At 42.0% G+C, this 27,723-nt stretch overlaps 1 protein-coding gene across 4 annotated transcripts; it reads right to left on the bottom strand.

The window, feature by feature from the left end:
- Window positions 1-27,723, bottom strand: ocm (over compensating males). 4 transcript variants are annotated; one of them, XM_065235677.1, is made up of 7 exons: window positions 27,606-27,723; window positions 11,965-14,689; window positions 8,246-11,147; window positions 1,163-2,499; window positions 979-1,102; window positions 734-913; window positions 1-663 (listed from the first exon to the last, which is right to left on the bottom strand). In XM_065235677.1, the coding sequence occupies exons 2-7, from the start codon at window positions 14,628-14,630 to the stop codon at window positions 361-363; spliced, it is 7,512 nt and encodes a 2,503-aa protein (XP_065091749.1). In that variant the 5' UTR covers window positions 14,631-14,689; window positions 27,606-27,723; the 3' UTR covers window positions 1-360. The 4 variants fall into 4 exon arrangements, with proteins under 4 accessions (XP_065091749.1, XP_065091752.1, XP_065091751.1 ...); XM_065235680.1 differs by having other exon boundaries at window positions 8,246-11,126; XM_065235679.1 differs by lacking the exon at window positions 27,606-27,723 and adding an exon at window positions 26,748-27,070.

Here is a 27,723-nt window from a genome sequence, read left to right as displayed (position 1 = left end):
TAGCTTATATTGTGATGCTAAAGATTTGAATCGTTTGCTACTTAGAGTATCTGATGAACCATCTTACCGAGACAATCGTTTGTGTGCTTATAAACTGAGATCCCTTTCTCTCAAGATTTAGTGAGTGTTACTTAAAACTTAGCTAGGCATAATTTTGCTAAACTTTTCTCAACGAAAGTCAAACGAAAACTGTTGAACGAAATCCGAAATTTACGTTTTAAAATAAAACTGAATGTAGTAACATTTACCTAACATCTCATCGAAGATATAATCGAATAACACTTATATACAGAAAAGTAGTCAACCTACTTACCGGTGAGGTAATGAACTGATTTTCTTTTCCAATCGGGACGGACGAATCTAATCGTCGTCCAATACAATCACAGACTCTTTTGGTTGACTGGCTGCCGTCGGACTGGTCGTCGTGACAGTCGTCGATGGTGTTGCCGCTGTTGGGGGTTTGGAAACACAATCCAGTATCGATTGCGGTACGGCGACTCGCTTCGACACCATCTGGATTGTGGGTTGCGGCATGCGAACGCCTTGATGTCCCTTCAGTTTGGCAATATAGGAACGACGTTCCTTCTGTTGCTCCCGCAGGAAGTTGCTTTGTGTCGACAGAGCTTCCGAAGCCGATGCTAACTCCTTGATCGTGTTGGTGGCCTGTATGGTGGGCATTACAGATAGGTTAGGTTCAGACTGATTAAGGATTAGATTGCACTCCACTACCAACCTTGACGAAGATGTTTTCAAAGTATTTATGGCACTGTTCCTGCTCGTATTGTTCCTTCTTACAGCAAAGTATCGATAGACGGAGCAGCAGAAGTTCCTCGTAGAAATTGGGCTTCGTATTTTGGAAGGCGATGATAGCACTCGCTTTGTACAGGTCGATGATGCCATCAGTTGTGACGACCTATACATGGATCCAATTAGTATAAATCGAATTGAGACAGCAGTGTCAAAGGCTATTATACTTACGCATCTGAGATTAATGGTATTGATGAGTTGCTCCTCTGCGGCTAACGCATTGGACTTAGCCTCGAATTTCCATCCAATGGTCAACGAGAACGGTTTGAATGTGTACGTGTTCTTCCGAATGAACCTGCAAATGTGTAAGCATTAGGATTCAGTAACTCCACGACCATTCCCAACACTGACTCACCGATTCAGTAGAACGACGGCTGCTTCAAAGTTCGCCAGCCGCACAAACTGCTGCTTGACGGACAGTTCTCGCACTTTGATGATGATATCGGTGGTCGACCACCGTACCGGGACCATTCCCAGTCCGGGAATGTTACTTCGAAGTACACCATCCGTGGGCTGTTTCGGTGGTTCGATTCGCAGCTGAGAGCCATCTCCCGATACGGTTGGTTTTGGTTTGTCGGTAAGCTGCTGCCGGGTGACTGATGGAGTTACGATCGAACTAGGTGCAGCCTTTATGGCGGTAGGCGTTACTGACGTTGACGCCACCTGAGGGTTTGCCGAGGTGAGGTTGTTACCGAGCGCCGAATTGGAAGTGGGTTTTGAGCTCGATGAAGGCGGAATGACAACGTTAGTTCCTTCGGCCAAACTATTCATCAAGGAACGTTTGATGCGCAGGACGCCGGTAGACGGATTGTATACCACGCCCTTCTGGTTGGGATTCAACAAATTGATCTTACTGGCTATCAGGGCTGCCTGCTGACTATTCAAGACAGTCGTACATGAAGGTGGTTTCGGCTTGGTAGCAGCCGATGGACTAGCTTCGTTTTGGTCGTCGTCGTCATCGTCCAAGCAAACGACTTCCTCTACCGCTGGCGTCTGCGCTGGTAAAGACACCCGGTTCTTCTTGGCGTTTTGTTCTCCAGCAGTAGGTTTAACTTCGATCTCTGTCGACCCTGTAGACTTTCGTTTCAAATTTAGATTGACATTCGGTAAATTTGTTAGTTTCGTAATTCTAGGATTATGCGCTGCAATGGTTGTGGTAGCTGCCGGAATGTAGGAGAGCCTCCTATGTGGGATCTGCAGCTGCTTCCTTTCGGCGGGCGCTGCCGGAGTGGCAAAGGTAGGAGCCGGAACGTAGGACATGCGTCGATTTGAGATGGCACTTTTGTTGGCTACCGGTGGGGCTTTGATTTGCAGCTGTTTGCTTTCGGAGATGGTCTTTTCTACGAGTAACGAAAGCTGATTTGTGGCTAATGCAGCTTTGCTTTGTTGCTGTTCCGATGAACTGACTGTGACGGTCGTGGAGGTAGTGGATTTCGAAACGGTCGACGACGTTTCCGACGGAGTGTCTTCGTCCGAATCGGAATCGTTGTACAGCTGATGGATGAGAGATTCCAGCTGGCTGTTTTTGTTGTTGTTGTTGGGAGTTTCTGGTTCAGACGGGGGCTTCTCTTGAGGTTCCACGGGTGTCACCACGATGGGAGTGGGTGGCTTGATAGATTCTTCATCGTCCTCGATAACGACACAATCGTCGTCGGGTGAAGAAATGGCAGCGGTGGGAGTGGGAGACGATATCTATAAATTAAAAATAATGTAAGGTAACCGTTAGAACTCAATCAACCCGAAGAACGCATCATCAGCCTAGAAGGGACCATGCATGTATTAAGTCATGCTAAATTGAGGAAAAATTAATCCCCCTTTCATATTTTTTCACGTTTTTCAGGTACCCATGATGGATTGCTTGCCATAACATCTTAAACCTCCCTCCCTCTTAGAACATGAACTACGAAAAGGTGAGTCGACAACCTGGACGCTCCGTCAAACATAGCTTCGATTGTCACAAGTTCCTACTTCACGTCTTTTCAAGTCATTAGGACTAAACATGAAATATGGGCACTGCTGGATTACCGCTGGATAGCGCAGAAACCCTAGCACAGCGATAGAGCAAATGTATCGCTGGCTTGAGCTGATGATCTTTTGATCTCCAAGTTAGGGGCGGCTGATCATCGTCGTGGTGCCACTAGTGCCAGTGTGGGATTATAAACACATTGGACTACATACGGATCGGAACAATCGGAAAACTGCAAGTCGCTCGGTTCCGCGGGTTGCGATAGATTTACCTACGACGAAATTCATCCCCGCAACATCGACGAACCGTGTGAAGGTATGGAGAAGCGGGCGAGTGAGTGGTTACTTTCTAACAGTCACCACGAACGAGCTTTGTAGTGCTAGGTAAGATGCACCAACTTGTGATTCGGTGGACGGTCAAAATCTGAAGGGAAAATCACTGATCAAGAGAGAGAATTACAGTGCCTTCCCGTTTTTGGCAACACATGATTTTTGTCTTCTTCACTTCCTAGAAAATTCATCCAACGCTTAAATCCATTTATGATATCACTAGACCCCTCTTTGGGGATACTATCTACTTGAAATGCCATGAATTATCACCAGAAAGTGATAGCCCAAATTTGAAGAAAGAATTAGTTGATGAGGTCGTGTTGCCAAAAACGGCACTGTATTAGCATCTAGACCGGATATTTGCGCTGCAGTTAATATATTAAGGAAGGGGCTTATTACGGATGTCACTTCACGGTGACAACTTGTCACTTGTCGTCACGGTGAAGTGATTTCCATTTGATTTGTACGGCAATCACGGCTCTTATTCTGAGTATCACTTCCTTATCACCGTGTAGTGACACCCGTAGTAAGGCCCCAAATATACCAACTGTGCCACTGATTGACACTGGTCAGTAGACTGATGAAAAAAAAATAATAAATGCTCCATCGTGCTTACACGGTTCCAAATTGGGTCTTGATCAGCCTCCCATATTGTGAACACTTACTGACTTGGCACACACCATTTGAAGGTTATATAGGAATAACTACGGGAAAAGCAATATTTTAGTTCATACCTCGGAGACGAACTAGCGTTCGGCTGAAAGTCTCCTTAATAAGGATAACTAACTAACTAGTTCATATCCATCTCAAAAAATCACCATTCCACTCTGCTTTAAAAAAATATAGCCGTCAATCTGAACTCGGGGTTGAAGGCTAACATTGTCTTCCCTAGAACCTCTTCCTTTCATGTATTTTGTCTTTGATGCGTTTATGGCAAGTCCAATCCGCCTAGCTTCAGCCTTCAGTCTGATGCACGTTTCCGCCATCGTCTCAAAGTTCCGTGCCATGATGCCGATGTCACCGGCGAAGCCAAGAAGCTGGATGGACTCCCTGAAGATCGTGCCAATCGTGTCTATTCCAGCTCTTCTGATCACACCTGCTAACACGATGTTAAATAGCAGGCACGAAAGTCCATCATCTTGCCGTAGCCCCCTTCGAGATGCAAAGGGACTCGAGAGTGTTTCCGGTACTAAAACAACGCATATCACTCGATCCATCGTCGCCTTGACCAATCGCGTCAGTTTATCCGGAAATCCGTACTCGTGCATAATCTGCCATAGCTGATCTCGATCGATTGTGTCGTATGTGGATTTGAAATCGATGAACAAATGATGTGTGGATGTATTCGCGGCATTTCTGCAGAACCTGCCGAATCGCGAAAATTTGGTCCGTGATAGCGCGGGCACCCATGAATCCTGCCTGGTATTGCCCCACGAACTCTCTTGCATATGGTGACAGGCGGCGGCATAGAATTTGGGAGAGTACCTTGTAGGCGGCGCTCAGCAGTGTGATCGCGCGGTAGGTGCAGCAATCCAACTTGTCGCCCTTTTTGTAGATTGGGCATACGACACCTTCCATCCACTCCTCCGGTAATATCTCCTCCTCCCAAATCTTGGCAATTACCCAGTGCAGTGCTCTAGCCAGTGCTTCACCACCGTATTTTAATAGCTCACTTGGAAGTTGATCTACACCAGTTGCTTTGTTGTTCTTCAGCCGACCGATCTCCTCCTCAACTTCTTGAAGATCAGGGGCCGGTAGCCTGTCGTCTTCTGCGCGTGCTCCATGGTATGTTTTGTTTTCTGCTGCTTCACCGTTGAGGTGCTCTTCATAGTACTGCTTCCACCTCTCAATCAACTCACACTCGTTCGCGAGAAGGTTACCGTCCAGGTCCTTGCACATATCGGCTTGCGGCACGTAGACTTTGCGCGAACTATTTAGCTTCTCGTAGAACTTCCGAGTGTCGTTTACGCGGTACAGATTTTCCATCGCCTCGCGATCTCGGTCTTCCTGCTGACGCTTCGTCCTTGGAAAAACCGAGTTTTGTCCATTCCGCGCTTGTCTGTATCGCTCCACATTCAATTTCGTGCGGTGTTGCAGCATTCTTCTCCTCTACTAACTGTTTGCATTCGCCGTCAAACCAGTCATTTCTTCGGTCCGTGATTGCAGTACCTAGTGCCGCTGCAGCAGTACTACCATAGAGGTAACTCTAAGACCACTGGGTCCCGAAGAAAATCATTATTATTTTTGGCTCACTCAGTACCAGAATAACGGTCCCAAGCAGTCCCAAGCTATTTCACTCACCCCTGCATGTTCTGCATGAATCCACACACCCCTGATGTTATCTGTCAAACTTTCATAGCGAATCAAAACAAACATAGTGTAGTAATAGAATTTCAACTAGAATAGGGTACGTTAATCGTTTGCTTGGGACCAATAGGCTACTAAAGTGGTGAGCCAATTTAAAATCGTTAGTTTCGTATTGATTGTTGGTACTACCATAGAGGTAACTCTTAGGCTAGAAGGTCCCGAAATAACGTGTTCAACTTTTTGGCTCAGCTCTGGTACTCTTTTCGGTCCCAAGCTAATCGATTCACCCCTCGAAACATGGGAAATTCCACGAACCCCTCATTTTATCTGTCAAACTTTCATAGAGAATCAAAACAAACATAGTGTAGTACTAGAATTCCGACTAGAATGGAATACGTTAATCGTTTGCTTGGGACCAATAGGTTAGTCAAGTAGTGAGCCAATTTTAAAATCGATAGTTTCGCTTCTTTCTCGTCGTCGGGTCTCCTTTCGTGTGGGCAGTGCACGTTGATGATGCTGTAGTTGAAGAAACGGCCCTTAATCCTCAACTTGCTGCCAACCAATCACGCGTTGGCGCATCATACCCAGTACTACAAAGCCGGTTCCCAGGTCGTTGGTGGTGCCACTGCTCTGGTAAAAAGTAGCCGCTCGATGCCCGCTTTTCGATACCTTTTGTCCCGTCCAGCAAAGTTCCTGCAGTGCTACGACTTCGAAGTTGCGATAATCGTGGCTTTGTGATAACATGGCTACCCTGAGCTATACCGGGTTTTTGCGCAGTAGCTTGCTGAGCGAAAAGTACCCAAAGTTACTGTCAGTTGGCGCTCCGTGAGATATGAACGAAACCATCTCAAAAGATTTCCACCGATCCTTAGCCTATCAAGCTTAGCGATCGCAATTTCGTGGTTCAGCTTATCGAAGGCTGCCGTAAGATCTGTGTAAATAACGTCCGTTTGGGTCCGAGCAATCAAACTGTCAGTGATGTAAGACGTTAGGCACAGCAGGTTCGTGGTTGTGGAACGCCCAGTTATGAATCCGTGTTGATTTATACTTAGATATTGCTTGCAATGCGCATTTAGGGACTCTATGACAACCAATTCAAAAAGTTTTGATACAGCACTCAGTGACGTGATTCCCCGGTAGTTGTTTACGTAGCGTTTGCTTCCCGTTTTATGAACAGCAAACATATCCGCAGTCTTCCACCATAACGAAAAGAGAGAGCTGGAATATGCGGCGCAGTGGATCTAAAAGACTAGTGATGTTCTTTTTAAGAATAATCGACGGAACACCATCGGGTCCAGTCTTAGCCGAAGTCTTAAGTTTAGATGCTGCTCTAGAAATCGTATCTGTAGTGGCGTCGACAACGGCTGAACGTTTGGTTGACAAAAGGAACATTACTGGCCGCGGAAGTAATGAGATTAGCGGAGAGTTGCTCGTCTTTAAACACACTAGCAAATTTGGCTGATAACAGGTTGCAGTTGTCTTGTTGATTGCCAACAGTTTCACCATTAAACATCATGGAAGAGGGTAAGCCGACTTCCCTGCGTTGCTCATTTACGAAGTTCTAGAAGGATTTCGGGTGTGATTTTAGCCGCCGATTAATCCTCCTTTGATAGCGTTGAAAACAGAGACGACTTAACCGCTTATACTGGTGGTTGAGTCCGACATAGTAGCATTTCAGCGGCAGTGTGCGGAATTTAGTAAATCTTCTGAGCCTTCTTAGTTGTTTTCAACGAGACAAGGTCTTTCGTTATCGACGGGACGCGAGAGTCGATAAGGATGATGTTTTTGGAAACGTGCCTGTCATTGACATATGCCAAGACTAAAGAATCTAGAATATGCTCCCAATCTAGGTTAGACAGCACATTGACAATACCTAGGATAATACTACGATGGTCAGCTCTACGGAAGTCATATGACACAGCGTTTGGAGTGCTGATGAAATCATGGACAATATTATTTTCGATCACGATAACTAAAGCAGGGTGATGATGCACTTCCTTGACTAAAGGTTCGGGTGCCGTGGAGAGGAAAGGATCCATTGATTTGTGACAGAATTGCGGTACTATAACTGTCCAGGAGCTGTATGGTTCCTACGTGGAAAGATGAACGCTCGTGATCAGGACAAAAGAAACCACTATGGGTAGGAGTCCATGCAATGTCTGGTAATTTTTAATTAGGAAGATGATATTCTTCTGACATGCACCACAAACTGTTCAGCAGACCACACAAATTTTGTGTGGTTGGGTGCGAACAAGTTCAACAAATCCAGTCTACTATGTCATAAGTGCAAGATGCAGTTTGCCCTGAAAGCAGTCGATTAATCATATCAGAAAGTAGTTATCGGCTTTGAAATCAATCAATATGATTGAAGTCTAATCAAAAAGTGGTCTTGAGCAAAGTTGTAACTGATTACATTTCACATACGAGCAGATAGTAAGTTTCTTCGTAAATTATTATGGCGAAGTTCTAGGACGTTGAGAACAAAAAGTTCACTTTTCCCATAGTAATTTCCATATAAACTTCAAAGGGTCAGTGTAGTTTGAGTTCGCATCCTATTTTGGATTCAAAGAAGCTCAACAACATGGAATTTAGAGATGGATTAACTAAAACGAGGTTTAAACAATTCTAAAACATTTTGCGAAACTGGCAATGAGATTAAGAATTTCGCAATCAAATATCCTAGTGCAAATTAAAATTTGCATAATCCATTTTTTTCCATTATATACGATTTACATGCCTGTTCGAATATCACCGAAACAATTTCCGCAAACTCCCTCGTGATAATCGTGAATAATTATGTCGAACATGCTAATAGTAAACAAACTAGCGAACTTACCTTCACGTCGGTCGGCTTCGCCACCGAACCCGGCTCCGCTACCAACGTCGTCGTGGTCGTCGATGTCACGTTCGGCTTCATGTACAACCACGAACCGGTAGTATGCTCCGTCCGCACGATGTGGTTATTCCGTTCGTATTCCTCCCTTGTATACATCTTCCCGTCTACGTTCTGGCACAGAATCAAGTCGATGTTCTGCGTGTAGCTGTACGGGCCTAGAAAGATACACTCGCCCTGCATCGGAGCGGCGTAGATCTGCGGTAGGACGTCCTCCTGGTCGGCCTTGAGGGCAATCGACGTTAGTCTTACGGTTTTCTTGTACCGATTGGCCAACTGGATTGCTTGCTTAATCCTGCCGTAGGTAAGACAGGACTTCCAGCTCGGAATATAGATATCGCTGAAATCGTTCGCCACGTTCAACATGAACCACCGTCGCATGCCCACATTCGGAATGGCTATATTTTTGAAATCTTTGATTTTGGTTTCCATCAGTTTGACGTTGGATTTAACCATCGCTATTGCGGCCGGTATGTCCACAGGATCCAGTGGGGTTTCAGTTGGCTTTTCCTCCTTGATAGGTTTCGGAACACCGAGGACTTTAGAAGGCTCACCATCGCTGGCCGTAGGCTTGGCGGCGGCTTCTTCAGCTTTCTTTCTGCTGGCTACGAAGGCTTCGAAGTAGCGATTGATCTTCGGAGCTAGTTTTGGGTGAGAAGCTGGAGTTGGACGAACCTCACACCCCTTGTCGAGGAAGTTGCAATCGGCTTTGATGAAACCACAAAAGCGCCAGTAGTTTTCCGTTCCAAACAGCACCAACGAAAGTTTGTTCGTTTCCGGGTTGTCGATCTGGAAGAGAATCATTTTTGTGAGCAAGGAAACGCCGCGCGTTTCGAAGGTGCTTTTCCGGGCGAAGCGGACTGATTTGGTGTTTTTGAAGGATGGCGTGTTCTTTCTGTTGTTTTCCGTTGTAATGATCACCAATTCAGAACCATTCTGAAACGTCATATCCCATACATCGACCGTGTCTTCGTTGAAAGCCTGCAGGAACTTCTCCCACCTGAACAGATACAGGATGCCTTTCTTCGGTGGGTTGAGCCGCGAAGAGTTCTTGCGCATCATCTCCCGAATGTGCTGCATCGTGTGCATGATATCCGAGTTGACCTGATCGAGCATCACCTTTTGGGCGTCGTCTTCGTTGCCAGTTTCCTGGATCAAAGACGTGGTTGATTCCTGACCATCACTCTCGCTATCGAAGTCAACGTGCTCGTTCGGCCGTTGCTCGTAGGGCTCCTTCATGCGATACTTCCGACCTTTAAGCATGATAGTTTCGTTCTTGTAGCTGAACGTTATGGGTTTAGCGCGGGGATCACTCTCCACCCTTTTGAGAATGCAAACCGTCCTCCGGAACTTGCGTGCAATGTTCATCAGATTGATTTTTCCGCTTTCGATCGCACTGCTTTCCACGTAATACTTCTTCTTCCCGCAGTAGATAAGCGTCTTGGTCATGTCAACCAGTGGGGAAAGTAACATGTTCTGCTGAATCTTTGCATCAGTTCCCACAATATCGAAGAAGATCGGTTCCTTAATGGGCTCTTTTCGTTGCTTGCCGTCCAAGTCTCCTTCGCTGATCTGCCGCTGGCGATCGTGGGTCTTCATGGCACTTCTTGCCTGTGCTTCCAACTCTTGTTTACGTTCCTCAAAGAACGCCTTCTCGCACTTTTCCAAGAGCACCTTCAGTCGTTTCTCAGCGTGAGGATTTTTTCGCTTCATTTCTTCATTCTCCTTCAGGTACCGTCCTTTCCGATAGTAGTTTCTGGTTCTGTAGAAATTTTTGTTCACAGGAATAGCTCGTCGGCACGTTTGGCCATCGTTGATCTGCAGATCTTCGATCGATGCCCTCGTCGAGGATGGTTCTGATTCACCACTGATTTTCTTATCCGGAGACTTTGGCTGTTGGTCTTCTAGCGTTTTCCTCTTTTTCTTACGCCTCTCATTCCACGGTTTGTAGGATTCTTCTGAACTGTCCCGTTTCCGGAATGGTTCCCTCACTTCCTCCGTTATGGTTTCAGTCTTCTCAAACGAATACAGTCGCCTTCGCCGAGGCTCATAAACCTGCAGCAGAGGATCCGGTTTTGGTACGACCGCCGGTGTTGGGAGGACTATGTCACTTTCCTCGTTGAACTTGAACGGTTTACCGTGGGTTGCATTGCCATGACAGTAGCACCGGTACAGGCAGTGGATCATGCACCAAGGTTCAATGTTCTCCAGATCCTGAAGTTTGTTCAGAACTACGTGTGTATGTCGAATGCGATCCTGCAAGCTCAACGGTTGATTTCCAACGACTGAACTTGTCCTCGTTCGTTCAACGGAAGCTTCGCGCGGTTCTTCCTCGTTTGGAATGATACCGTTCATCAAGTTCTTCACGCTATTCTCGTTGTAGTAGTCGTCATATTTCTTCGGTTTCTTCTTATTCCTCCTCATTTCCGTTTCCGTATTCCGAACCAGAACCGTACTGTTGGTGGTCATTATCACAGTTGGAGTAAAGTCCCGCTCCTCCTTTGCCAACTTTGCCGTAGCCTTTTCCCTGAGATACTTTACGTCCTCGCTCGTCAAGGCCGACAGACCTTCCTCGCTGAAATCGGTGTGAAGATCTTTGGTGGTCGTGCGTTTCTTGTCGTACCCGCACTGGCATCCGAAGATACAGTCAAGCTTGCTGCAGTGAGCCCGAGCGACGTTAGCGTGTTTGGTGGAGAAGACGTCGCAGATGCATCCTCGGGCACAGTATTGCTCGTCACAGCGCGTTTTGTGGTCCTCTGCCAAAGATGCCATCGGTTCCGGCATGGTTTCAATGATTGTTGCGTTCAGGCGTTTCATCTCGCGGCTGGAAGAGGTAATCATACATCTTCAAGATGTTGCAGTGCAAAAGAATGTTATGAACGGCGATTGATGGTGAGCCAATGATAATGGATGATTGTTGGATTAATAAATTTGGATTCAGTGGCGTCAATGTGGGGAGGTGCATCAGCCTTTCACCGGGTCTGACTACATATTCCATAAATCAAGGTAGAGTGGGACCCGGGGCAAGAAGAGTACCCTTTATGTGGCTTTGAGGTCAAGCGACTGATGTTAGAAGAAGGAGCAACACTCAAGTTGCATCGTAAAAAAAGCAGAACTCATCAATTTTATATTTAATATTCGATGTTACTCGGCTCCGCAAAGATTTTTAAGACATGGGTGTCACTTAAATCAGTTCGTTGGAAAGAGAGTCTCTTCATTTGATGGGGATTTTATAAACACTTTTAACATAATGGATTGAATGCTTCTGTTGGACTACGGTTTAGTTAGAAATGAAAATTAGCAGCACTGTACCATATGTGTGACTTCATGGCCTACAAGTCGCTCACTTGAAGCCCTCTTCTGAAAGTCCCGTTGATGTTCAGAGGACTTCTAGTGAACACAGGGCTTGAATAGAAATTTCAGAGTATTTTTTGGGGATGTTAAGGTTCGGTCAGGATGAAGACTCTTACAAGAGAACCTACGTTTTGAGAACTTTTATCATAGGACATGTAGACCGTAGTCTTCAAATAATTCATCAACGAAATGAGCGAAATGATCGCCTGATGACTCAATGCACCTGATACTTACGACTTTGGACCCACCCACCTGACGCCACTGGTGAAGTACCACCACAATGAAAAACAATGCAACAAAATACTCACAGCATTCTTTTGGACTTGGCCGCATTCTCCAGATTCTTGGTCGAGTCCTGGGGAACGACCGACCTTTCCACCGGTTTGTCCTCTTTGGTATAGTCGCCGTCCGGATCGTCACTTATGAATACATCTCCCGCCATACCCACAGCAACCGCATCCGTTAGCTCCGAGAGTATGTCGGCGCACTCCTTCTCCACGGGATCAACCTCGCCCGCTTGTTCCGGATCGTCCAAATGTTTCCTAAACATAAGTGGTTCCTTCAGCTCCTTTTCGAATCTATCTAAACTTTCCGCCGATTGTTTTGGCGCGCTCGGTTGCATCACCCTCCGGCGAATGAGAATCCTCCGTTGGTTGTTCAGGTAGGGCATGGTGAAGGAAAACGACCGATCCTCAGCTGGAATATCCTCTTCTTTTCGGTCGGGAGTCTTCAGCGTAGAAACGGCAAAACGTGCCCATTTCTCGGTGATCCCCCGGAACGGGAGCATCATTTTAAGGTACGGTTTAACGGTTGGATCCAGCGGTCGATCAATGCGAGGAAATACTTCGATTTCCACGCTTGGCATTTCGAAGATTTCCAGAGGACCGAGGTACACACCATCCTCGGTTCGATTCAACAACTGACTATCGTACCGGAACTTGGACGAAAGCGGACCTGGCCGTGTTCGGATCGGCAGTTGGGACGGGGTTCGCAGCAACTTTTTGTCCTCCTCGTTCTCGACGGAAACTGTTTCTTCTGGCTCACCTTTGATCTGCACTTCATCCGATGGTAGAATCAAACTGAGATCAATGTTTACGTTTGTCGGACACTCGGGGCAGTGACAGATGTGTTTCCGGCTAACGGTGGCTGGAGCCGATAGCTGCTTCTTACCCATTCTTTTACTGGGATGATTGCCTCTACAACCGGTCAGCTTGACGTAATAGTTATCGACTCGAAGGGTTTGGAAGAAGTACTTCCCTTTCTCGGTTCTTAACCACGCCAAAGCTTTCCACGTATCCCTGGTGAACGGGATGTTCTGGTCTTGCAATTCTTGCATTCGATCCTGATTCAGTTCAACGTCGATATTCTTGCCCCGTTTCTCCAATTCATTGAAGATTTTCGATTCGTTGTCGATCATCAGGTAACGGACGTCGTTTTTCTTCTGCAATAGAATTCGCTTCTGGGCGACAGTTCTTGGCCGTACCATATCGTCCGGTCGCCGGGGACATTCGAGTCGCGGTGGAAGCGACCCGAACGAGATCAGACCCTCTTCACGGAAGAGATCATCACGGTTTTCGATCTTGATGTCCTCGGCGATGGTACCGGGCGCTAGGAAGGGAGCATTGGGACGAGATTTCTTGACAATTGGCGTCGGAAGTAGTCCCGGTACGCTCGGTTTGTCCAGTTTAATGGCGTCGCCTTCGTCGAAGCCGTAGAATTCCGTAGACGAATTGGAATTAGTGTTCTCCAGATCGAGATCGAGCTGCTCGTGGATTTTGTCGAATATCTTCGACGGACGTACCTTTTTCGGTTCATCATCTTCTTCGATGTACCGAGGTTTGACGGCAATCTTCCGACGGTCACGAAGCCGACCGTTTGTGCTACCTTCTTCAGCATCTGCTGTGGAGGAACTCGGAGTGGCAGTTTTTGGGAAAGTTGTAGGAAGCGTCAGGTTGAATCTGCTGAAAAGTGAATCGACTACCGAGGTTTTCGTTTTGATCGGTTCCAGTTTGATCGTACTGAATGTAGGATCGAAGAGGTCAGTTGCGGAGACATCCTTCAAGGATTTCGTCGGCAGAATGTGCTCTTTCAAATCGCCCACAATCGGTTTATCATCTTTGCTATCGTCGTCCAGAGCGTTCGTATCGACGAACACGATTTCAGGCTTCGAATCTGTTTCGTCCACTATCTCTACATCGGAATCCTGTTCGTCCTTAGACTTAGCTATCAATTCGGGTTCCTCTTCATCCGAGTTGTCGTAATACTTTTTCAACGACTCCAAGTCAGTATCGATTTCTGGCAGTTCAGGTTTCACCGGAGATCTCTGAGCATCTGCATCAAGCTTTTCCTTCTGGTCAACGGTCCGCTTAGTGGCATCATTGCTCTTCTCCAGCTCCTGAGCCCTCGACTTGAGCATTGAAATTATTATCTGAACCTTTTCCTGTATGGAACAGTACTCCTTTTTCTCCTGCTTCAGCAGCGTCGGATCAGGAATGTCCACCTGTTTCGTGGATTCGACTTCTTCTTCGTCTTCGTCTTGCTCAGTCTCTTCAACCAAATCGTCACTATCATCGGAAGATAGCGATTCGCAATCGTCGTCATCCACTACAACCACTTGATCGTCCTTTTCCCGTTGTTCTTTGTTACGTATCGCCTCCGCTAACCGTTGTTGTCTCAGGATCCGTTTCCTGAAATATTCAGGAATCGTAGCACCCCGAAGACTTCCGGGTGACGTTCCGACGCGTTTGTCCAGCACCAGATTCTGCTCCCGATGGTGAGCGCTCAATTTGTGCGCTAGCTGTTGTTTATGCATCAGTCGGCAGAAGTATTTTTCCAGCAGCTTCCGACGACCGGTGTCGATGCTCGCTGGAAGATGATACCGCTTGGACAGCCTGCGGAAGACGCGTCGGTACCGGGCGCGACTGGCAGCCGGTATGATACGGAATCGATTCAAGACGTGCCTTTTGCGACCCATGCACGGGCTTTCAGCGATGCATTATTCCTTGGTACATGGCTGGACGGTTCCGGTAATACCTGCAAGCAGGGAAGCAGAGAAGAAGAGGGTTAATTTAAACTGATGGACGGGTTTCGGAAATTCTTAAGTTATTAGGTAGAAGACTATGGCGTAAATGACCGCGACCGCCAATCGCCAATCTATCGACACTCGAATTGATTTTCGGTGGAATTTCGACTAGAATAAGCGCTCGTCATATCGAGCAGAAACCTGGGGAGGGATGTGCTGTCAAATCAGCCTACTGATCATCTTGTATGAAACTGGTTCCAAACGTAAACAAACGCTGTAGGTTTCTTATGGCTTGTGTACGTTTGGAACCAGTTATGCGAGGTAGGCGACGATTGTTCGTATTTGACAGCCAGCTCCCCCCCTTGGCAGAAACATCAAATAGGGGAAATGGCTCTAATGTTGGCCTATGGATCTAAGATTGGGCCGATCGCTAAAACTCTGCTATTTATCAATTTTATCTAGATGAACGCGTCATTGGGACGGTACTAATGGATATTTTTGGTTGCTATTGAAGATTTAGCTGATTGCTGAATTTATGTATGGGCCCAAATTTGGGGCATTTAGGCCGACATTACAATATAATTTGCCTGAAATTTATTTTTACAAAAAGCCATTTGACCAGGGGAGGCAGTGCTGTGAAATCTGCCTACTGATCATCCATCCACGATATGTAAATAGTTGACGCACAGTGAATTTGCCGTCTCTTTCGTTCTTTCGTTTATTAAATGGTTATACGAGTGTGACGTCCAACTCTGTCATTCATTTAAACAGCCGAAGAACGAAAGAAACAAAATTCAAAATTCACTGGGCCTCACCTGTGTACGCTCATTGATTTTCCATAAGTGAATTTGGTTCCAAACATCAATAAACCGTCGTTGCTTATGGCTTGTTGTCGTTTGGAACCAGTTATGCGTATAGTCGCTATATTCGCAATATAGCAACTATTATACTGCCCATAAAAGCATAACTGTCCCATATGAATAGGAAATCAAGAAAATATGGGACAATTATGCGAGTATCGGCAGTATAGTTATGCGCTAAGAGGAAGAGGAGACAATAGGCGGGCGAAAACCAGCAGGACCACTTTTCTGTCAAACGCGAACCAGCTTGTGATTGGCCGATTTGAAGTGCGTAAGATAGATAAAAGAGCAAGAAGCCAGTTGTCTCATCTTCTTCTTAGGTTATGCGAGGTAGGCGACGATTGTTCGTATTTGACAGACAACTCTCTGTCTTGCATTTGGCCAGTCATATGGCATAAAGGATCTACACAGTTTGGCATAAAGTCGATTGGCATGTCATTTGGTGATTTTGCCACGAATGGCATAATAGGTGAACTGGAGTGATATTCTGATCAGCTGCAGAATAAATCATTTATGATTTCATATTTAGTGATACGCGAGAATCCGGAATCACTGACAAAAGGTCAAAAGTCAAAAAACTAAAAAGTCGAACAACCAAGGTGGCCACTGAATTTAAGAAATTTAATTATCGGACTTTCCTGGATACTCATTAAAAGGAAAATCATTAAAAGTTGAAGATTCGCGTTTAGCAAAGTCTTAAAGATTCGAAATCAAATCCATGTTCAAGATCTTCAAAAATTTCAAAGTGCCCGAAATAAAAAAAAATAAAACATTGAAGAAGTCTCAGACATTTGATATACCGTGATGGGTCCTAATTCCAATCAGCGCCTAATTCCCGTTCACGTAAATGAAAACATTTAATATCAAACAGATTTGTCGCGAAACATCAATCGTCGTTTAAATGTCTAAGCACAAAAAAAAAACGATAACGTAACTCTGTTTACAGAAAATTCGATTTTTATTTCGTATTCATGTTCTCTATAGTATTCTCTTACAGTTTAACGTAGAAAATCTGAGATCCAATCAGTCGTAAGCCAAGGAGCGGATTTTGATCTCACGCTACTCATAAGCTTCAGCACAGATGCCTTTCCAACAATTTTGGATACTTTTTCCCAGTCTTTCGCAAACTTTGTAACGAAATCCGCTGCCTTTACATGTTTCCGCAAATATGTTTTGGTCATGACCCAAAACGTTTCGATTGGCCTGGCCTGGTGACAGTTTGGCGGATTCATCTCTTTGGGTACGAATTGGACCTTGTTGGTTTTATACCAGGCTACCGTGTCCTTGGAGTAATGAACCGTCGCCAAATCCGGCCAAAACAGTACTGAGGCGTCGTGTTTGCGGATCATGGGTAACATACGCTTGTCATTGTCTCCGTTGTCACAAAAGATTTGGAAAGCATACCACAATCACCAATGGCTTGCCAAACTATAGCCTTTTTACAGAATTTTTCGGTAAAAATCGACTTATCCGCGTCTTCAACCCGTATTTTATACAATAGTATTGACTACATACTTAGAAAAAATCACCGACTTCGGTAATTTATTTACCGAATTCTCAACAGCTTAATGGTCGGTAATTTTTTCGGTAATCGAGAACATTACCGAAAAATCTGTAAACTGGATCAGCAAAATTAGCTGTCAAATTTACCGAACGATCGGTAACGTTTACCGATTTGCATTGATTTGTAGTCGACTTTACCGGAGAACTGTAATTTTGAGGACGATATGCAAATCGAAAATTACCGAGAGATCTGTAATTTGCTTTAATATTGTTTCAAGGTGGCGGTCACTGCAACCCATTGCAAATTGATCCACCAATGAACAAAAACAAGTTTTTGTCGGGAGGATTCGGCGCTACACTGAAAACAGGGAAGCATTGGATAAAGATTCCAAATGCTGTGTTCAAATCGTTGCCAACTGGAATGTCCAAGAAAAAACAAGCAACAACATCGCCCATCTCTAATCGGTATTTATTTAGAAAACGAAAATTAATTACTTACGGAAAATATCTACGATTCGCTCATCTTGGTGTTGCATAACAGCCTCTTTTTATTTTTTACAAGCATGAAAGTCGATCGAAAATAACAATATGGTGGATTTGACGTTTACCGAAACCGTTACAGAACTCAGTAATGGAAGCGTAAAATATTTCACCGAAGTCAGTGATGAAGCTGATTTACAGATCTGCCGGTAAAAATGTTTACCGTTTTCGTTAAATTAAAATGAAATTACCGAAATTCGGTCATTTCATTTACAGTTTTCAGCAAAAAAGCGAGAAAATACCGAAACATCTGTAATTTTTAGCATTACCGATCTAAGACGGTAATTTTTTTTACCGAACTCAGGGTCTCTGTTTAAGTGTGTACAGTAACGAAAAAAGTGACCAAATAGTGACTTTAAAACAATAAAATAGTGACCATTTATTGATCGGAAAGATATTAAAGATATGGATCTAATCTGTGGTTGAATGCAATCCGCTTTGACAAATATAAATTTCCAAACCACCATGAGCATTTTACAAGATTTTTTTTAAATAAAACAAATGGTTGAATTTGTTTTCGTAAAATCAGTATTTATTGGATAATCAATAGGTTAATTTGTATCCTCCATTTCCTCACATTTCTGCCACGATTTTTTGGAAATCAACCGTTGAATAAGTTGAATTTAGATTCAGATCGCGAATTGGTTGAACTTTGGGATGTGAAAGATTGAACATAGAAACTTATTAAGAAATCTTGAAATTGGAGAAAATTCAGGCGCAAAGAAAAATGTTCAACGTCTTGAACAAATCCATCAATTTTAATACAAGCAATTTTAAAGATCTCGAATATAGAGAAGTTGTAAGATTCTGGTATACATTGTAAAGATATTGGATTTTTTACTTAGTAATTCGCGATTCAATTCAATTCAAACAAATTAAGAAAGCGTAGAATAACTTACGATATGTTAGAATGTAAGTTCACAGTCCGAGAAAAATTTAATGTTTCTAAAATATAGAAAATATTTCATGATTTTAAACAAACAATTTATCTAAAATCTGGGATTGGAAATCTACTGATTCCGGACTTGTAGAAAATACAATTTGATGGGCTTGGAAAAACATTTCTGAAAAAAAGAAGATTCTACTATATGATTGCGTTCGATGTTTGCCGATACTAATGCTTCCGACCTTCAAAGATTTATCAAAATTCATGTCTTTGAAAAAAATCTCTAGCGCTTGGAAAGTTTCCTAGACCATTTTTCAACATATTAGGCTTAGACAACTTTCAAGATGACAAAGATATATCGGAACCAGGGTTTTTTTTTCTAAATTTCAAAATTTCGAGATCATAGACAATGGAATTGTATGTCCTAATTTTCTTGAAGATAACGGACTTGAAACAAATGCACTCTGGCCATTCTATTTAAGAATTTAAAAGCCTGTTTTTTCGGTTTTTCCAGTTGTCTAACCTAGTTTTTCCAGTTTAATTGAAACAGTTAAATATGGTAAAATATTCCAAGTACCATCACAAGTTTTATCGCATGATAAAACCCAAATTCTTACTTGAAGTATAGTTTATTATTTTGCTTAACTATTGACCATAAAGAATACAGTATGTAATATGTAGTAAGTTCAAAATATGTTATTCTCAATTGGGGATTGGAATTGAGAAGAGAAATGCAAGGAAATTCCAATCATGATTTGTGAAATAATCTTAAAGGAATCTTTACAGGATTCCAAGAGTATTTTTTTATTTATAGATATTTTCACACTCTCGGATCTTTCGTGCTTTATCCGGGTGAGATTTGATCTCATGATTTTGGAGTGAGAGGTATGGATTCAGATCTTTATGTTTTACAGACTAACCACGATATTCAAAAATTTCATGGTATCTGGTTAGCAAAAAGTGCAGAAATTAACTCTATGTCCGGTGTTGAACATTTGCATGCCAAGCATGATCGGAGTTTGAGACGGCATGAATCTGCTACTCTATCTTGAAGTAGCTTCGTAACAGGATATTTCTCGCTCAACCTTTATACTAGAACTACTTCACTTAGAAAACTGTAGCAAAAGAATTCAAGCAATGACACCATATGCATTCCATATGAAATTATATAAATTTTGCTATCGAAAACAACAAAATCACCGCTTGATCCGGGCGCGAACAGATTGCGAGTGAAAGAAAAAAAAATATGAAAGTTGATTCCAAGTAACATTACAAGTTTAAAGGTTTAAAGGATTCTTCAAGACCAAATTATGGTCTACAAGACTAATATAAAATCAAAATTGTTACTTGGGATGAGTATATATGATCTTTCCTGGTGCAATTTGGGTTTTCCCGCATTTTTCCCGGTAAATCCGAATTCCCGGTTTTTCCCGGATTTCCCGGTTCGATGGACACCCTGGTTCTTCTGCTTCTTATTCGGCTTGAGACCCATTCTTACCTTAGTTCGCTGGACGTTACTATTCGAGGATCCATTTTTTTTAGCCACGTCTCGAACCGAAGCCCTTTTTTGTGAGTGAAAGCTTGCATGATTTTCCGGTCCAGATTTCGGTCTACAGGGTTCAGTTTACGTTCAGATGTTTGCTTGTCCTGAAAAGTTGCTTCATCACCATTTTTCGCGTTTCAAATGGTTCCGATGCACCTTCCAATTTTGCTATTTGACTCAGATAAATGTTGGGGATAGTACGCCATTTGTGCACGATCTGTTTGCGATTTTCCGGAGAAATGCTTCGCATTGTAACGGAAATGTAAAAAGCCGACACGAAACTGTTGGTCGAAATGTAAGCAATGGTTCAGCGTGATAATCAGCTAAACTAAACTGAAGGGCATATCCGTATGTCACGTGTAACTAAGCAAATTCAAGCAAATACTGTTCGTCGTCCTGCCAGCCGCCATATTTGTTGTTTTCCTTAGCTGATCGATCTTAACAACGGCGGTCACAGGATTTAAGTTTCATCAGTGAAAAATAAGGCAAAAAAGTACTGTAAAGCACCAGAACAGGACACTACAGGTAACATTTCTATGCATTGTGCACTACCTCCTTGTTTGTCATCGGATTTGAGTGATAAATATGGAAAATAGACTTGACCGGAATAAGCATCCTTAAGAGTCTACTTGATCCTATTTCAACAGATAGTCAACAGATTTCGAGATGGGTTCAAAAACAAAACCCGTTCTTAAAAATATGCTTTACGATCGACACAAAACGGATGTCGCTGTAGCGAAGGTGAAAGCTGGATGTCCCATCCGGAAAATATTCCAAAGCTAGCCCGGGAGAAGCTACAGTTCTTACAACTGTTGAGGAAAAACGAGTTGCTGACTGGTTGCTAGACAGTGCAAAAAGGGGTTTCCCGGTAAACACAAATAGACAGAAGGCATGCGTGGCATGGCACATTACATGCAGGTAAAAACGGAGTTTCTGGTCGGAAATGGATTAATTCGTTTCTTGATCGTCACCCGGATATTTCACGACGGGTACCAAGTCCCTTAGCTAAGCATCGGGCTGCCGTTTCTGAACCGCAAATAAGATCATCGTCAGCTTTTTCCGGCCGCTCAAAAACTATTGAAATCAAGTTTTGGTAGAATGGAGGATGGATAGCAACGGTGAAATACTTCCACGGAAAGAAATCGAACTGCTTTTGAAACGAGCTGTAGATTGCATAACGACCTTGCAATCGACATTGATAAACGGCTTCAGGCGTTGTGGCCTATACCGTTTGATCCCGATGCCGTCAATTATTGAGCTTTTATCGGGGGACGCAGTGAAGAACCGACAACGCAAGCTACGGCGCCAACAGCGGAATCATCGGTACCATCGGAAGTGGATCGCCTTGAATCTTTTATAACGCCTGATCAATTGAGCGTATTCCAAAGCTGTTATTCCATTGGAGAATGACATGGAGCAGTCATTTATACGAACCTCTATCAAGGGTGGACAAAGGCTAGGGCAACGCTGGATGCACCACCAGATGTATCACAGGCAAGGAATCAAAAATATCTCCAAATGACAAAATGACAAGCGATCAACAAACCGAATGATATCGCTATGTCAGAAGTGGAAAGCAATAATGATATAATTTTCTTCATTCTTTTTCATGACAAGCAGCCTGTGCAACAAAGCTCACTCAGGGCGGTAGAAGGAAACGTGCAAATTGTTGGCAAGCCGGTTCACGAAGCAAAGCCGAAGATGATACACGTGTGTTAATGGGAATTTTTTTGTTATGTCTTTTCTCGATTCAGATCAAGCTATGTCCTCATCCGTGTATATTACAACAAAGCAGGCAAGCAATATATCACTATCCTTCTACCACTCCGATCGAGCTGTGTTGCAGTGAGAGTTTGTCGTGGTAGTCGTAGCAAGCGTTTTGTCTGTATAGTTGGTTGCTTTATGTGTTTAGATTTGCTGATCACAGGCTGACTTGGTTGAGCCAGTATTTCACGGATTCGAACAAATGTCATCCGAAGGTATGTTAAAAGCTTGGATGTTGTTGCAATTTATCTATGTTTTATTCATCTTTATAAACAACCAGACATCTCGATTTCCTTGATGGAATGTGATTCGCAACAAGAAAATCGAGAACCACATGATGCATTTGATTAATCATTTCCATTTGAACATGAATTGAAATGTATTTTTACAATTAAAATTATTTTGTAATTTTACACGAATTTTCATGCACATAAAAAGAGCTTGCATATTCATGTAAAATTGTCATTTGCCGTGGAACTGCTCTCCTCTGCCCTTTAAATAATTTTAATTATTTCAGCGAATCGATACACACTTGACATCTTGAAAAGCATGGATGTGATGAATAATATGTTTTTGGAACCAACAATAGATTTACGAGAATCTAAAATATTTAATGCACCAATTTGCGAAGAACATAAGTCCCTGTTAAGTGCTATAACGTACGATTGATATTTTTTTTTTACGATACGTGGGGATGATTTTCAAGCCAAATGTGTTATTCTATACAATGCAGCGCAACCTCATCAGCATTCATGAGCTAGAGAAGATAATACTAAATAACGATGTGGGGGCGACCCCGGCGTAGTGGTTAACATCTATACCACTCACGCCAAAGTCACGAGTTCAAATCTCACCCCCGGACAAGTCACGAATGACCCAAGAGTGTTAAAGTGACTATAATAATAATAAAAAAAATAACGATGAACAACTTATACTTATTTGCTTAAAATGAAAACTATTAATTTACACAAAGTAAATGAAAAATTGTTGTTTAGATACTGTAATTTTGTAAGTATAATAAATATTGTATCGATAAAATGATTTTAATTATTTGATTTCATCTTAATATATAATATTTTAATTAATATGGAAAATAATCAAATATCAGGAAATTTTAGTTTATAACCGTGAGTTATACCCCTGGACTATTTGGCTACAATCCCCACATTTTTCTTATATTGTTTATTAAGTAAACGAGTTCTGACTACGTACTTTTGCGGACTGGCGGGGCAAGAGTGCACATTTTACAATCATCTTTACGCATATATTAATTGTATGCACTCATCTGTTTCCGTTGTTCAAGTGTTGGGAAGTTGGTAGTTTTTTGGCGATGAAAATTAGAATAAAATAGTATTTAATCGTATGTGATGTAATTAATAGCGGAATTTACGTATTTTCTTCAATCTAAGCAGCATCCGCGTTTTTATACCGCGCCAAACTTCGCAAGTGAGTGCGACTATTGTCGTCAGCCCCTTTTTCTTCGTCATCCGTTTGAGATGCGTATTTACTAGCTGTTCTATTATCGGCATCTCTAAATCATCTGTGCTCAGTCGCAAAAATATAACCAGATTGAAGCTGAAAGACTAATGAATTGTTTAAATACATTCAGCGAAGTGGGAAAATACAGTGAAATTAATTTTTGATTTTTTGTTGCCGAAAACAGTCAATGGGTGCCGCAGCCGACATTTACCCTATGTTTAGTTATATTATTGCACTAAAGCATACTAATTCAAGATTAAAAACAGGTTCTATCAAAATATTTCAAAATAGGAACGATTTGACCACCATTCTAGTCATTCTTACTCTTGCTCCACTCAAAGTCAATAATAAAAAGAAATTCTCATAAATTACGAAATTCGGTACTTTTCCGAAAATTACCGAAAATTGTAAATAAATATTACTGATCTAAACAGTAATGACTGCATTTCTACAATACTGTAAAAAGGAAAATGACAAACGTACTGTAAAAATAACCTTTTACAAAACAAACGGTAGTAAAGTACCAGATTCTTGTAAAAATTACGGAACAAATTTATAAATGTCATACTTGTCAAAAACATTCTTTGCCGCTATTTTGAGGTTGAGTGTTCTTTAGTTCTTCTGTGTGAAAAGTAACTACTTTAATGTTTTGCTATACTTCACTGAATATACGGAGCGGAGAATTATTTTACTTTCAATTCGATCCTAGGCCATCGCTTCCAGTCATCTTGGACTTAAGGTGACACTAAACTACGAAGTTTTTCTTCCGAATGTTTCATATTAGTATTTTTATTTGGCTTTACTCTACTACGCTCTTTTATTAATGTTGCGGTTTTAACAAATATATTATATTAACAATATGATCCACTCTTTCACTTAGCTCGCGAACCGAATTTTTAGCGATGAAAGCACCTCTGTGGCCAAAAAGGCTACCAACGTCACGAGGGGTAAACCAAATGAAAATTTGTTTAATATTTCTAATGAATGTATTTCAGCATTTTATATTATTTGATGACAACTGTGACGTGTCAGGCAAATTTTAAAGTAATATACACAATGTAATTAATGAAAATAATTTGACTCTTAGCTTTGTAATAAGAGCTATATTCGCACCCCTCGATTGTAATTGAATGATTGTTGCTGACCTTTTTCAACGCTAGATGGTGCGTGAAGCAATATTTTGTGGGTCGCCATTGCAACATTTGGAAAAGGCATGAATGGATCATATTGTTAATATGATATATTTGGGTTTTAATTAATTTTGAAGTGTCCATTCTGACATAAACAGCTAGTTTATAATTGCAGACGTTATCGAGTTATCGATCAACAACACTGGTTTTATTATTGAAGTTCTGAAGAGCTTTTTTTTATTTTGACGAAAATTTGCGATATTTTTTAAAAGATAACCCAACTTCATACAACTTTGTCTCAGACGTAATTTCGATTAAATGATCTGGTTTCGTGCTATGATTTATTGGAAAATATCGAATAGGCCATTTTGGAAAATAAGCCGTTCATTGCCTCTAAACTGAAACAAAATCCATTGACAAAAATACTATATTGCTGGTTTAATTTAAATACCCTCACCAATAGCTTTATGCAGCAAACAATTTCATTCATTTTTATTATTATTTCTATCAAAAATACTATGCATTTTGGGTAAGCATAGTAGTTTTCTCCAGAATCATAGTAAATTTGTTAACATTCATAGTCAACTATACTGAGTTCATAATAGATTTAACGGTAATAAGTGTGGTTATATTGCCCGGAAAAAATAACCATACAATCACCATAAAATACTATAAAATCTCAACAAAATCTATTACCAACAAATGGTTACAATACATTTCATTGTACCTCTATCGTTCTTTTTTTACGGATGAGAATAAGTGTTTTCTGCAAAATAGTATTCCTAACTATGGTCTTTGTTTCACTCTAATTGGCCCTAGTGAACAATTATGCGAACTTTCATGGAACTCGGGGTGGGAAAAACAAAATCGATTCGTCAGTTGGCGTGGAACTACTGCATTGGATTACCTGAACTAACTGAAATTTCGACCCACGTTTTATTCCTATTAAAGTACTTTTTAAAAATGGAATTTTGCGGTTATCAAATATTGAAAAAGCAATTAACGAACAGTATAAAAAGATTGACAGTTTTATCATAATTTTCCGATTTTTCCTAGCTCAGTTCAAGTGTTTTAGTCGGCTGCCATTTTTCACCATCAATTTTGTATATTGAGGTTGTAATATAATAACAGGTTATCTATCACTCCACTAGCAACTTCAGACTTTTCTTGCTATTTCGACATACCAACAAATCCTACAGAATCTCATTTCTAGCAATCATTTTATTGAACCCCCTTACGGGTAGGTAAAACAATATTCTACCTATTTTATTCACATTTGAATACCTGATTATTAATTCATCGGATTTATATTTTCTTTATTTCACTTAATTTTTGCTTTCACGACCATACGCTTGCAGAAACTTCCACAGCAATTATGATTAATTTCATCATTTCACAAAACATTCAAGGCGCAGGTCATGTCAATGGCATCAAACGTTACGTCACTTAGGTATGATGTTCACTTTTGATGTTATGGTAAAAACACATGCAAGTATTTCACGCTTTCATTACAATCACTGTTTCACTCACAAATGACGTTTCAATTGTCACGAGAAATTATCCCATAAGATAAGCTGATGCGCAAAAAAAACGGTGATATAGGATGAACACAAACTTTTCAAAATAAATTCGCTGTTAAATCGAACTGTCCTCAAATATGATACGCAAAACTATTGCACAAGTAAACTGAAACAATTCTCGAGTTATTTTAAACCTTCCTACAGACAAGGTTGCGAAAAACAAAGATGGCGTCAAATATAAGAGAAATCAAAATGGCTACATATATTATAGAAATCCCGCATATTCACTTGTTAAAATTGTATATTCTCACTTTACAGTACCTTAGTTTCCTCAAATTATCTATAATTTACCACACATACAACCATATTTGCATACTTCTAACCAAATAAGTAGATAAGCAGCATATTAAAGCTACTCCAAGTTCACAAATCACATACATTTTGACACACCCCACTTTCAAACTTTGATTGGTAATTTCAGCACGTTTCACCATTACCGTCACTTTATTTACCTTATGCAGCAATTATACACTGATTTATTGATTTTCCTATCGAAGCATCTAATCACCACCGAATAAATTACACTTTTCCACGATCCAACCAAAAGTAATTCCTTCGAAGGTTCTCAAAAAGATAAGATGGCCGCCGTCAACGTTTCACTTCGCACTGAAGAAATACACATCCAACATTGATGACAGCAGCGGTAACATTTCGGATCTATTTACCGTAGGTTGACCATGGCTTCCACTTTGTCACGGCTTCCTTGCTCGAAAGTGATGAATTTCTTCCAATTCAATCAACAAAACAATCCAAAGTGATTAAATAATTTGCCGTTCGGAAATACCTGCGAGATATATGTGTATCTTTCCCCTCTTTTTGTCTATTCTGATTTTGTCACTCACAGTCTGCGGCGATGGTTGTTCTTTGCAGAATCGAAGTGATATCACGACGGTGGTTACGTGCAGCAAACGAATGCCCCTATGGTTGCGATAGTGAGAGAAAAATCGTCTCGCGAGCAAACTAAAGAACGCCGTACCACTGGCACTGGCGCGCGCGAGTGAGAAACAAACAAAAAGTCAAACAAACTGCTGGTTGCAGCGAGCTACCTAAGCCGTATATAGGCTACCAGTCACAGAATTTCGCGTCGGGGGTGAACAGTACAGATGGAAGCGATAAGCGATGGAAGGCTGACGCAGCGAATTATTTTGCTGGTGTTGTGGGTTAGCGCGTTAAGTGATCGAATTGGCTGCCATCTTGTTTCAGTGGCCGCCATGTTGGATTTTGTCCGCCATATTGATTTTTGATTATGGCGTCAATTTTCATGTACTGAATCTATAAAAGTACGTCGTTACAGAAGATGTATTGAAATAGAACAGTCATTGATAATCAATAAATTCAGGCTAATTAATTACATCTTCATTGCTAACCCAACGTAAATTCCATAAATGTAGCTGCCGCGCCCCATAGACGCATTCAGTTTGAAGCGTTTGGCGAAAAGTGAAGCGTTCGTTCCGTAGCGAAATGACGTGCGCAGTGGCAGACGGTGAGACACTCACTTCGGTCCGGGTAACTACAACTACGCTGGGAAGTCTCTCAGCGTAGGAAAACGAAAATGGCGGCCGCCATGCCTCAGAAAATGCCAATATTTTTGGTTCACAATATGCGGTAAACTTCGATTGCAACATTGGAAAACATGACCTACCGGAAGATTAGCACATGCCGATCATGTATTTTAACAATGATCCCGGTTCAATCACTTTAGTCGGTGTGAAACTTCACTTTGAACACTGCGCAAGAAAGCACTACGTTGTATCGTACGT

The sequence above is a fragment of the Ochlerotatus camptorhynchus genome, unplaced genomic scaffold (assembly GCF_037179485.1).
Source record: "Ochlerotatus camptorhynchus isolate MF236.1 unplaced genomic scaffold, CSIRO-AGI_Acam_v1.1 ptg000503l, whole genome shotgun sequence".
NCBI lineage: Eukaryota > Metazoa > Arthropoda > Insecta > Diptera > Culicidae > Ochlerotatus > Ochlerotatus camptorhynchus.
This window is presented reverse-complemented; position numbering and strand designations above follow the sequence as displayed.

Excerpts from the sequence above, each read along its gene's own strand:
- ocm (XM_065235677.1), bottom strand. The coding sequence starts at position 14,630 with ATGGGTCGCAAAAGGCACGTCTTGAATCGATTCCGTATCATACCGGCT. Across the intron at positions 11,148-11,964 it reads GCCAAGTCCAAAAGAATGCT|ATGTATGATTACCTCTTCCA; the intron begins GTGAGTATTTTG and ends AACATCTTGAAG. Across the intron at positions 1,103-1,162 it reads GCCGTCGTTCTACTGAATCG|GTTCATTCGGAAGAACACGT; the intron begins GTGAGTCAGTGT and ends ACACATTTGCAG.